Genomic DNA, 12107 nt, shown 5'->3' with positions numbered 1-12107 from the left:
GACCGTGGCTAGTGACCATAGTTTGGGAAGGGAGCTGGTCCTGAAAGATTTTTCAAAGATTATGCTTAGGGGTTTTGCTATAACAAAAAAAAGAGCTTTTTTAAGAAGTATGCACATAGACCATCAGGTCCAATAGATAGAGATGGTTTCAGTCTGCGAAGGGCCTTTTCAACCTTATCTTCTGTGAAATCTATTTGTGTTAGATTGTCGTAATCATTGTTGGTATGATTGGAGAATTTTGGGTATGAGCCATTACTGTTAACAAAGACTGAGCTGAAGAATGTGTTAAAGAGGTTTACTTTAACTGTTCCATCATTACATTCTTTCCCGTTATATCCTTTTAGGGGTGGGATGAATCTCAAGTCTTTAAGTTTGTTATTTACAAAATTATAGAAAGTGCGATTGGATTTTGTGCGCAGAAGGTCTTCTTCTTGTTTGATGTGGTAATTGGTGCATTCAGTCTTTATTTGGTGGCATATATTTTTGTAGTGGTTTTTAAAGTTGGCTACATAGCCAGTTTTGTTTGTTTGCCAGAGGGATTTTTTTTGGGATTGGAGTTTTTTTCTTGAAATGGGTAGTTTGTTTTTCCTGATTTTGGTGGTGGTTTGTGGTATGTATAGTTTAATGACTTTATTGACTTCAAGTAGGAAAACACTATAGTGGTCTTCAGCAGTGATACAGTTAGAGAATAGAATTTGCCAGTCAAGAGATGAAAGGTCGGTGTCTATAAGATTATAGTTGGCTTTTTTGAAATTGTAGTTTAGTATACCATTATTATGGAGATTATTGTAAGGGCGTATATTGAGACAAAAGTCTACCATGCTGTGCTCACTGTTGGAAAAGGGTTCTTTTATTTGTAGTCCATAAATTGAGTTTGCGTTGTTGCAGAAGGTGAAGTCAAGGCAGTTGTTTAGTCTTGTATTGTTAGCTACTAGTTGATCAAGACCTAGATTTGTAACAGCATTGTACAGGGTAGTATGGATGGGTTCAGTTGTACGTTCGTTTGTTATCCAGTTAATAAGAGGTAGGTTGAGGTCACCCAGGAAGATGAGAGGATAAGGGCAAGAGGCAGCCCACGTTAGTAGTGTGGTTAACATGTTTGCATGTGCAATGTTGTAGTCGGGGGCTCTGTAGCATAGCAAGAAGCAAAGTGCAATGTTTAGGGACAGTTCACAGACAATAGTTTCTGGAAGAGCGAGTTTATGTACAACTTGAATATTTTTTAGATTCAGTGACTTTTTGTAAAAGATAGCCACTCCACCTCCTCTGCGGGTTTCACGATCAGACCAGAAAACATGATATTCTTTGTCTGAAATGATGGAGTCTGGGAGGGATGAGTTCAGCCATGTTTCGCATACAAATATAATGTCTAATGTACCAGTATTTAACAAGAGGAGAAATTCAGGCATTTTGTTTACAATACTTCTTGCATTTATCAGTTTGCATTTAAGTTCTGTAGTGGTTGGTATAGAGGAAATAAGGGGCGTGCATACCTAGTTTTGGATGACAGCTGGTTGAAAGTTCTGTACGACGGATGGTTGGATGTTTTGGTGTCCATTAATTGGACACAAGCCATTTTTCTTTTTCACTGTAAAAATGTAGAGCTGTTAGCAGTTTAACAAGGATGATGCATAGTGATTAGGGGAAGGGCAGAATTTGTAAGTACATGTTGATGCAGGTAGAATTTAGAATAGAATTTTTATTGGCCAAGTGTGATTGGACACACAAGGAATTTATCCTGGTGCACATATTCTCATGTATATGAAAGACAAGATACCTTCATCAAGGTACGACACTTACAACACTTAATGATAGTCATAGGGTACAAATTTAACACTTAATGATACAACATTTAATGATAGTCATAGGCTACAAATAAGCAATCAGGAAACAATATCAGTATAAATCAGGGGTGTCCAAAGTTTTTTGAGTGAGGGCCAAATACAGAAAAATAAGCAAAGGCCTGGGCCACCGGGGGGGGGGGGGGGGGGCTAAAAATTTTTGTACCAGTTCTGTGGGCGTGGCTTATTTTGGGGTGTGGCTTGGTGGTCATGTGACTGGTGGGCGTGGCTAACTCCTCATGTAACTGAGTGGATGTGGCTATGGGCATAGAAACCTAAATACATAGAGACCTAAATACTGACAGCGGCTACCAGTAATCCTCGGCTTGCAACCACTCATTTAGCGACCAATACAACAGCACTGAAAAAAGTGACTTACCACCAGTCTTTGCATTTATGACCTTCGCAGCATCCCCAGTTACATCAAAAGTCAAGCTTTTGGCAACCAGCATGTATTTACTGGGGATTTTCCACCGTCCGTCGCGAACTCTCTTCCCACTGAGGGAGACACAGCAGCCAATGGAGGGACTCCGGGGAGGCCCAGGCGAGGCCCGCACCGCTTCCTCGCAGCCACTCAGGTGTGCCACGCGGCTCCACCCAGGCCAGAAAGGGACGGGCTAACTAGGGGCGAGTGGGCGGGCACCGCCCTCCTCCGAACGCCGAGTGGCGGCGCGCGCGGAGCGGCAGGCGCGGCGGCCAATGGGAGCGGGCGAGCTCGGCGCGTCACGGGCGGCACACGGGCCCGCGGGGGAGGTAAAGCGGGGCGTGTGGGGGGGCGCCGCGGGGGCTGCTCCGGCGGCGCAGGGAGGCGATGCCTTGCCGCGACCGGCGCGTGGTGGGCCCGGTGGGGGCAGAGGCCGGGATGCCGGCAAGGGCGGGCCTCGGCAGGTGCGCCGCCGACCCCGGCCCGGGCAGCGGTGACAGCCTGAGCCCGGACAGCAGCAGCAGCAGCGCCGACGGCAGCCGATGCTGCTGCGCTGGCGGGAACGGCTGCTGTGCGGGCGACGGGGGCGCCGAGGAGGCCACGGCCACGTCAGCGACGGCGACGCGTCACGACTGGCCGGGATCGGCGGCGGCCCAGCTCAAACTCCTGCCCATGAACGACCAGATCCGGGAGCTGCAGACCATCATCCGCGACAAGTAAGCGCCCCCTGAGCGCGTGCAGAGCGCCGCGCCCGGAGAGGATCCCGCGCGGGGCTGGGAAGCAGAGTGCCTCACCCGCCTGGCTTCCGGGGCTAAGCCCCTCGTGGGGACGATGGGCGTCGCCGCCTGCCCGCCTCTTCCTCTGTCTGGTGGGCCGGGCTGGAGCCATGGGCGTCCTGGGCGCCCCCTACAGCCCAGTGGCGGAATGGCCGGCCCGCAGCCCCGGGTGGGCGGGGATCGCCTCAGCGGAGCCACTCCGCATCTGCAACCGGGCGAGCGGCGGCTTCCTTGGGGGCCAGGACGGGGGCCGCACCCCACTGTCCACCGAGAATTTGCTGCGGGCCAATAAAAACTGACCCGCGGGCCGCAGTTGGCCCGCGGGCCGTAGTTTGGACACCCCTGGTATAAATCATAAGGATACAAGCAACAAAGTTACAGTTGTAACTGAAAGGAGATGAGTGTTGAGAATGATGAGAAGATTAATAGTAGGGCAGATTTAGTAAATAGTTTGACAGTGTTGAGGGAATTATTTGTTTAGCAGGGTTATGGCGTTCGGGAAAAAACTGTTCTTGTGTCTAGTTGTTCTGGTGTGCAGTGCTGTATAGCGTCGTTTTGAGGGTAGGCGTTGAAACAGTTTATGTCCAGGATGTGAGGGATCTGTAAATATTTTCACAGCCCTCTTTTTGATTCATGCAGTATACAGGTCCTCAATGGAAGGCAGGTTGGTAGCAATTATTTTTTCTGCAGTTCTAATTATCCTCTGAAGTCTGTGTCTGTCTTGTTGGGTTGCAGAACCAAACCAGGCAATTATAGAGGTACAGATGACAGACTCAATAATTCCTCTGTAGAACTGGGTCAGCAGCTCCTTGGGCAGTTTGAGTTTTCTGAGTTGGCGCAGAAAGAACATTTTTTCTTGTCCTTTTTTGATGACGTTTTTGATGTTAGCTGTCCATTTTAGATCTTGCGATATTGTAGAACCTACAAATTTGAAGGTTTCTACTGTTGATACTGGTTGTCTAGTATTGTGAGAGATGGAAGTATGGAAGGGTTTCTCCTAAAGTCTACCACCATTTCTACGGTTTTGAGTGTGTTCAGTTCCAGATTGTTCTAGTAACACCATGAGGCTAGTCGTTCGACCTCCTGTCTGTATGCGGATTCAACATTGTCTCGAATGAAACCGATCACTGTTGTGTCATCTGTGAACTTCAGTAGTTTGACAGATGGATCATTGGAGATGCAGTCATTGGTATACAGAGAGAAGAGATGTGGGGAGAGCACACAGCCTTGGGGGGGCCCCTGTGCTAATTGTAAAGGTATCTGATGTCATTCTGCTTAGCTTCACCTGCTGCTTTCTGTTTGTTAGGAAGCTTGTGATCCACTTACAAGTACCTGTAGCTGGTTTAGCTTAGTTAGAAGAGTATCTGGAATAATGGTATTAAATGCTGAACTAAAGTCTACAAAGAGGACCTTGTATAGGTCTTTGGAGGTTCAAGATGTTGTGGGATGTAGTGCAGAGCCATATTAACAGCATCATCTGTTGATCTGTTTGCTCGGTATGCAAATTGCAAGGGGTCTAACAGCGGATCCGTGATGGTTTTCAAGTAGGAAAGCACTAGCCTTTCAAAGGTTTTCATGACTACAGATGTTAGAGCAACTGGTCTGTAGTCATTCAGTTCCTTGATGGTGGGCTTCTTCGGCACTGGGATGATGGTAGAGCGTTTGAAGCAAGAAGGAACATAGCACATCTCTAGTGATTTATTGAAAATATGGGTGAAGATGGGAGCCAATTGGTCAGCACAGACTTTTAAGCAAGAAGGAGTTATCTTGTCTGGGCCTGGAGCTTTTCCTGGCTTTTGTCTGTGAAATAGGTCCTGCACTTCCTTTTCTGTGATCACTAGGGGTTGTGAACCCAATGGGATGGGGTCAGTTGTAGGAGGCTTGGCTGTTGTTGGTGTGTCTGAGATGGGGGTTGTGGAGATAGGTGGCTGTAGTTTCCTTTCAAACCTGCAGTAAAACACGTTCAAGTCATCTGCCAGTTGTTAATTTCCTTCAGCCTGGGAAGGAGGTTTGCGGTAGGCGGTGTTATTTTTAAGAGTTTTCCACATGTTTGCTGGCTCATTTGTTGAGAACTGATTCTTTAACTTTTCAGAATAGCCTCTTTTTGTTGCTCTGATCTCCCTTGTTAATACATTTCTGGCCTAATTGTACAGCATTTTATCACTTTTTCTGTAGGCTTCCTCTTTGGAACGACATAGCTGCTTAAGTTTAGCTGTGAACCAAGGTTTGTTGTTGCTGTATATTTGCAAATTTCTTGTCGATACACATAGGTCTTCACAAAAGCTGACATATGATGTTACAGTATCTGTGAATTCATCCAGGTCTGCAAAGGTATCTTCAAAAATTTTCCAATCAGTGCAGTCAAAGAAAGCCTGCAGCTTTAATTTTGCCTCCTTAGTCCAGGTCTTGATTTGATTGTTGGTTTTGTGGTTTTAAGTCTTTGCCTGTAAGTAGGTACAAGGTGAATCATGCAATGATCATAAACAGCAATTAAAAGAAATGAGGAAAATTCATGAGGCGAATAGTATGGTTTGCAGTTGATGTAATTAATGTCTCTAAATTTTCATCACAGAATTTGTAAATTACAGTTAAATTCTGACACCAGCTGTTGTTAATATATAAGCATAAGCCTCCTCCCTGTTTACTAGATGTTTTTGTAATTCTGTTTGATCGTTCAATCTGAAACCCTGGGATATGCAAGCTGCTATCTTCAATTGATTCAATTGATTCATTTAACCAGGTTTCAGAGAAGCATAGGACTGCTGAATTGTGAAAATCAGAATTGTATCTGTTTAAGAGGAGTATTTCATCTTAGCAAGTGAACATACATTGGTTAGGAAAATTGAAGGCAGAGGAGTTTTATTTCTTCTGTTCCTTAATAAGTTTAAAATCCCAGCTCATTTACCTCTCTTTTTTCGCTTCTTCTGTTTGGTTTTTTTGGTAATGGCTCCGGGGAAATTGCTTCTTCCTGTGTTAGACTCTCCTCCGCGTTTGTAAAGACGGGGATGGGTGGTTTGTGAGATCCCAGAGAGCTGATCCTTAAAGAAACATTGCTTAATTTTTAGCAGATGGTCTTGTGATTAAGAAATCCATGATGAGTCGCAGAGAATAATTAGAAATAAAGAAACCATTAGAGAGCATTTCACCGAGGCAGCCTTCGGCGGCACCATCTTGAAATACAAAAGGAACAGAGTGTTGATTGCAATCCAACACCTGCGGTGTTGCAGGTTTGACATAGACAAATAACCTGTGGATGGTGCTGAGATGATGCCATGATTTAGATCAATGAATCTGCCTTCCTTCTTTCTAGATTTCCTTTATAAAAATACTTAGCACATTGAAGGAAATGTTAAATTAACTGAGACACCTTCAGTTAGGTTTTATTATCTCATTATGTAGTTCTAGTCTGTGCATTCGCAGCTTTAGTCAGAACCAATTGATATGACTCCCACCCTTATCCTATTATTTATCTTTTCGTATGCATATGTCCACTGGAGGGGAATCATGCAGTTTCTGAATTATGAAAGCCCTTCGCTACATTTAAAATGAACAATCTTAATATTAAATATAAGGCTGGTATTTTGCCCAACTCACAGATTTCCTGACAAGCAGCTTTATTGCAGTTTTCAAAAGTTAAGATATCCTCTTCTGTAAATTACAGGCACAAGTCGCTGGTTACGAAACATGGAAAATCAACTGTTAAAAACTTTTCAGAAGCTAGAGATGTTCTATATTTCTATAATGAATGTTTTTGTTTCAAATTTGTTTAAACTTGTAGAAATTGGCCTCAGATTCCCGCTGTAAAGGCATGCCCCTGTCCAGCTTTCTTCTGAAACCGATGCAGAGAATTACTCGCTACCCTCTGCTCATCAAGAGTGTGAGTACCTGGTTGCTCTTTTTCTGAATCTCTAAATAAGTTGCCTGATGTGGAAGGGTGAATACAGCATGGCAAATACATTTATGAAAATATAAGAATGAGGTTTTTGTCTCAATATTGCCTTTTATTTAAGCCATGAGTTAATTTGTCTTTTTCTGCAACCAGATTTTGGAAAATACCCCTGAAACTCATCCTGATCACAATAATCTGAAGCAGGCTCTCGAGCGTGCTGAAGAATTGTGTTCCCAGGTGAATGAGGGGGTGCGTGAGAAGGAGAATTCAGACAGACTTGAATGGATACAGTCCCATGTCCAGTGCGAAGGACTTGTTGAGGTAATGGGCTCAGTGGTCAAGAGATCCAACTCAAATGTGCTATTGCATAGTTCCTATGGCATGGAAGAAATGTTAGATAACACCTCATAAATCTTTAGATAATATCTGAATTACATACCTTATACCCTGTTTTCCCCAAAATAATGTTACCGCATGCCTCCCACCGACCCGTACGCTCTCACAGAGAGGGACTTCTCAGGGTGCCGTCCGCCAAGCAATGTCAGCTGGCGGCCCCCAGGGGAAGGTCCTTCTCTGTGGGGGCTCCCACACTCTGGAACGAGCTTCCCCCGGGTTTACGCCAAATACCTGACCTTCGGACCTTTCGTCGCGAACTGAAGACACATCTTTTCACTTGCGCGGGGCTGGCTTAAGTTTTATCGATTTTAAATTTCTTATTACTAATTTTAAATGGGATTTTAGTTTTTTATATATTTTAAAGTTTTTAGGCTAATTATAATAAGTTTTTTAACTTGCATTTTAAATTGTATATTGTATTGTCTGTTTTTTTTTACTTTTGCCTGTACACCGCCCTGAGTCCTTCGGGAGAAGGGCGGTATAAAAATCAAATAAATAAAATAAAATAAAAATAAGACATCCCCTGATAATAAGACCAATCAGGCTTTTCAGTGAAATGGCAGTAAGGCTAAGCGCTTATTTCAGGTTTCAAAAAAACATAAGACAAGGGAAAACATGGTATATTAATCCATGTTTTATATAGGCAATCTATATAGTTTACCAGATGTACAAGAATTTTTTTAAAAAAGGAAAGGATGCTGATTTAATGAACTCTTGGAACAACTACGTAACAATGGCAATGAAAGAAAAACTGGGGCCATGCACTGCCCCAGGATATGCAAGCTCCATAATGCTTTCTGCAAATAGTTAGCCATTCTGAGACTTGATTTGTTTCTAGATGAATGAAAAGTATGCCTTTTAAGAAAATAAAAGATGTTAAAAGAAATGAAATATTTTAGTACAAAACCCCAAGGCTAAAGAAAGATGTTTTATGTCTTCTAAAATAATTAGTTCAAGTTCCAGAAATGTTCAGAGGACTGTTGTATCATTATACCTTTATAAGCCTGTCAGAACACAAAAGCAAAATTCAAAGCCTATTAAAAGCATTTCATAGACACTAAATATGTAAAAATGTCATATTCCAAACTGAGAAAATTGAACCATAAGACATGCTATCAGCAACATGGTTTTTAAGTGGAATAATTTATATCGTGAAGAAAATCAGTGTGCTTTGCATCGTTTTCTTTCTCTCCTAGCAACTGATTTTCAACTCACTGACCAACTGTTTGGGACCACGGAAACTTCTGCACAGTGGCAAGCTTTATAAGACAAAGAGCAACAAAGAACTCTATGGGTTTCTCTTCAATGACTTCCTGCTTCTTACCTACATGGTGAAGCAGTTCGTCTCTACAGGATCAGATAAACTGTTCAGCCCCAAATCAAATTCCCAGTTTAAAATATACAAAGTGGTGAGTGAATTTAAGAATTTCAGAATACTTTCAACTGGGAGGAAATGGGATTTCTAGGAATAGAAATATGTTGTTCTTTAACCTGTAACTTTCTTCTTCCAATATGCAGCTAATGTTAATTGTATTATATCACCTTCTAATTATCAATAATAGTTTTGAATTTACTGATCAAACTCATCTAAAGTCATTATCTGTATCAATGGGACTTAATTTTTATAAACTGCCTAAGCATTGATTAGAAGCATAACATACCCGAATTGTGGACATTTTTTTAAGAACAAGGTTGCTCCATTCAATATCATTATTTAGCCAAATTTCAGCAGCATACCATTAGATAAACACTTGTCTTTCCTTCTTAAGATAAACTAAGGAGCCATACTGGTTATGGAAATGTTGCTGATTTTATTTTTATGCTATTAAATTTACTTTTGTGCATTCAAATTTGGGTGAGTTTCTAGAAGCATTTTCTTGGCTATGAGCACATGGATGATGTGTGCTGTGGCTATTCAACTGTGTTGAACTTGCTGGAAAAGCCTGTCTTTTCTTTTGGCTCATCTAAATATGAAAGTCATCATTCCTTGCAAGAGATGAAACAACAAATATACACTTGGGAAGGAGTTCCAAGAGAATCCTTGATGTGAAGATTAAACTTATTCTCCTTGCTTAAGATGTATAGAGCTATATTCAACACTTCTATTTTTTAATTTGTGGGCACAATAGGTTCTTTAGAAAGAATATCTGCCTGATTTAAAAAGAAAATAATAGGTGAAGTGATTATGGTTATCAAATTCCTTCAACTTGTTTTTTTTAAAGAAAAAATAAATGCACTGAATTAAATGTTATTTGCATGAATAGTTGACTCTTCTTTCAAAATTATTCCTAATTTCAGATACAAAATTTATTCAGAACAAGCCTCTTTTCAGATTAGCAAATTTTTCAATCCCTCTTTGCTAATCAGCCTGTCACTTTTTGCTGAAATGTTTGAATTAACTGAATCAAAATCTGTTTCTTCCAGCCTATTTTTCTTAATGAAGTCCTAGTGAAATTGCCAACTGACCCTTCTAGTGATGAGCCAATTTTCCACATCTCCCATATTGACCGAGTCTACACACTGAAAACAGACAATATAAATGAGAGGTGAGCCTCCAAATTTTGCCTAAAAAAGGAATAAAACATTTTCTGAATTTCTTTCCCATGAAATGTCAAAATGTATGCTGTTTTCTTTTTTGTTATTATGCTTGTTCTTGGATTCTTTGGCTGTAGTAAATCTTTTATTTACTATCCAAAAGGCTACTGTGAAAAAAAAAACACTGAAAATAAAATGTTCAAACACAAGGGTATATCAAAAATCAGCTGCATACTTCAGCTTTGTATCTTAATACCTAAAAAATAGATTGATAATTTCACAAATTGCAGAAATTATAGGATTCATTATCTCTGTAACCAAAAACCAGATATAATGAAAATAAAGAGAACAGAACAGAACAGAACAGAACAGAATAGAATAGAATAGAATAGAACAGGGTAGGGTAGGGTAGGGCAGAGCAGAGCAGAGCAGAGCAGAGCAGAGCAGAGCAGAGCAGAACAGAACAGAACAGAACAGAACAGGTTTTATTGGCCAAATGTGATTAGACTCACAAGGAATTTGTCTATATTATTGTGCTTTAACAAAATTTATTCTTTTAGAACTGCCTGGGTCCAGAAAATTAAAGGCGCCTCAGAACAATATATTGAAACTGAAAAAAAGAAACATGAAAAGGCTTACCAAGGTGATGGTCTGCGATTGATTACAACTTTTAGTAGCAACTATTTTTGTGTTTTTGTGAGATTGGAAGGATTTGGCATTTATGTCAAGTGATATATTTTGTTAGCCAAGTGACATTTTCAAAAATCCTAAGACAGCAGTATTCATCAAAGATTGGGTTTTTAAATGAGCTGAGTAGTACCATCTCTAAAAATGTACTAGATTCCTTTTTACTTAGGTGTAGATGTGTTAACAGAAAAACACTGTTTGTACACTGATCTGTATAAATACTAATTGACAACCTGGTTGCTGTAGTGACTAGTTTTCATGAAACAATCCCAGAACAAATTGATAAACTTACAAACAGCAAAAATAGCTTTTGTGCAAACCTGCCAATAGATTTTTTCACATCTCATTTTAATTTCTTTTTCAGCTCGATCACAAAAAAGTTCAGGAATAGGACGCTTGATGGTGCATGTGATTGAAGCAACGGAATTAAAAGCCTGTAAACCTAATGGTAATAATTCAGGGATGGATTGTCAACTATCTGGCCAAATAGTTTAAACTAATTGTGGGGGGGATTTGCTCTTAGAAGTAGAGGCTGCCAAGAATGTATTTCCAAAATATAATATGTGGCCTTGCAGGGGAGATCTATGAATAATACAGGTGGGATATAAATTAAATAAACAAACATGCTGAAGATAATTGCAGACATTTATAACCAGATATTAAAGTCATGAAGTTATTCTTTGGAGACCTTTTGGCCTTCTGGAAGGTATTAAAACCTGGCTGTGCCAGTTGGCTTGGTGCTCTGTGTTGGAGGAGGTGGGTGGACTAATAAGAACAAGTAGCCCTCGATGTACAACCAAGTCCTTAGCAATTTTGAGCCTTAAATTTCTGTTGCTAACTTTTCCCCCATTTTATAACCTTTCTTGCCACAGTTGTTAAGTGAATCATTGTAGTTGTTAACTTAGTAACACGGTTGTAAAGTGAATCTGGCGTCCTCATTGACTTTGCTTGTCAGAAGGTTGCCAAAGGTGATCTCATGATTCCAGGACATGGCAACCGTCATGAGTCAGTTGCCAAGCAGCTAAATTTTGATGAACCTGTCCATGAGTGTGCTGCAATGTTCACAAGTATGAAAAATGGTCAGGTCACTTTTTTCAGTGCCGTCATTAAATCAACTGTTATAAGTCAAGGACTATCTATATGATGCCACTGGTATACCAATCTTGCCTTTGGTTTTTATTTCTGTATTTAAGGTTCTTAAAATTTATTATTTTAATTGTAATCCGCACAGTTGCTTTGCAGAGTGAGATGAGTAGCATATAAATTTAATATATAAATAAACAAATGCACTTCTGTTTTGAATTAAGGAAAAAGCAATCCATATTGCGAAGTTAGCATGGGATCTCAAAGCTATACTACCAGGACACTGCCGGATACCTTGAATCCCAAATGGAACTTTAACTGTCAATTCTTCATCAAAGACCTTTATCAAGATGTATTGTGTATCACCATGTTTGACAGGGATCAGTTTTCACCTGATGGTATGTGTGGAATTCTGTGTTTCAAATATTTAAAATTTCCTTCCAATTCTAGTGACTAGAAAACAGAAGCATAGGCTC

The 12107-nt window shown here is 40.8% G+C and overlaps 1 protein-coding gene across 1 annotated transcript in view; it reads left to right on the top strand.

Moving 5' to 3' along the window:
* The window catches only part of ITSN2 (intersectin 2), a 95331-nt gene that overhangs the window by 81071 nt on the left and 2153 nt on the right, over positions 1–12107 (top strand). The window contains exons 33-39 of the mRNA XM_058184619.1: positions 6820–6918; positions 7084–7251; positions 8523–8735; positions 9751–9872; positions 10422–10504; positions 10913–10996; positions 11856–12029. Coding sequence (XP_058040602.1) covers positions 6820–6918; positions 7084–7251; positions 8523–8735; positions 9751–9872; positions 10422–10504; positions 10913–10996; positions 11856–12029 — 943 coding nt within the window. The remainder of the gene's footprint in view (positions 1–6819; positions 6919–7083; positions 7252–8522; positions 8736–9750; positions 9873–10421; positions 10505–10912; positions 10997–11855; positions 12030–12107) is intronic.

Source organism: Ahaetulla prasina, chromosome 1 (assembly GCF_028640845.1).
Source record: "Ahaetulla prasina isolate Xishuangbanna chromosome 1, ASM2864084v1, whole genome shotgun sequence".
Classification (NCBI taxonomy): domain Eukaryota; kingdom Metazoa; phylum Chordata; class Lepidosauria; order Squamata; family Colubridae; genus Ahaetulla; species Ahaetulla prasina.
This window is presented reverse-complemented; position numbering and strand designations above follow the sequence as displayed.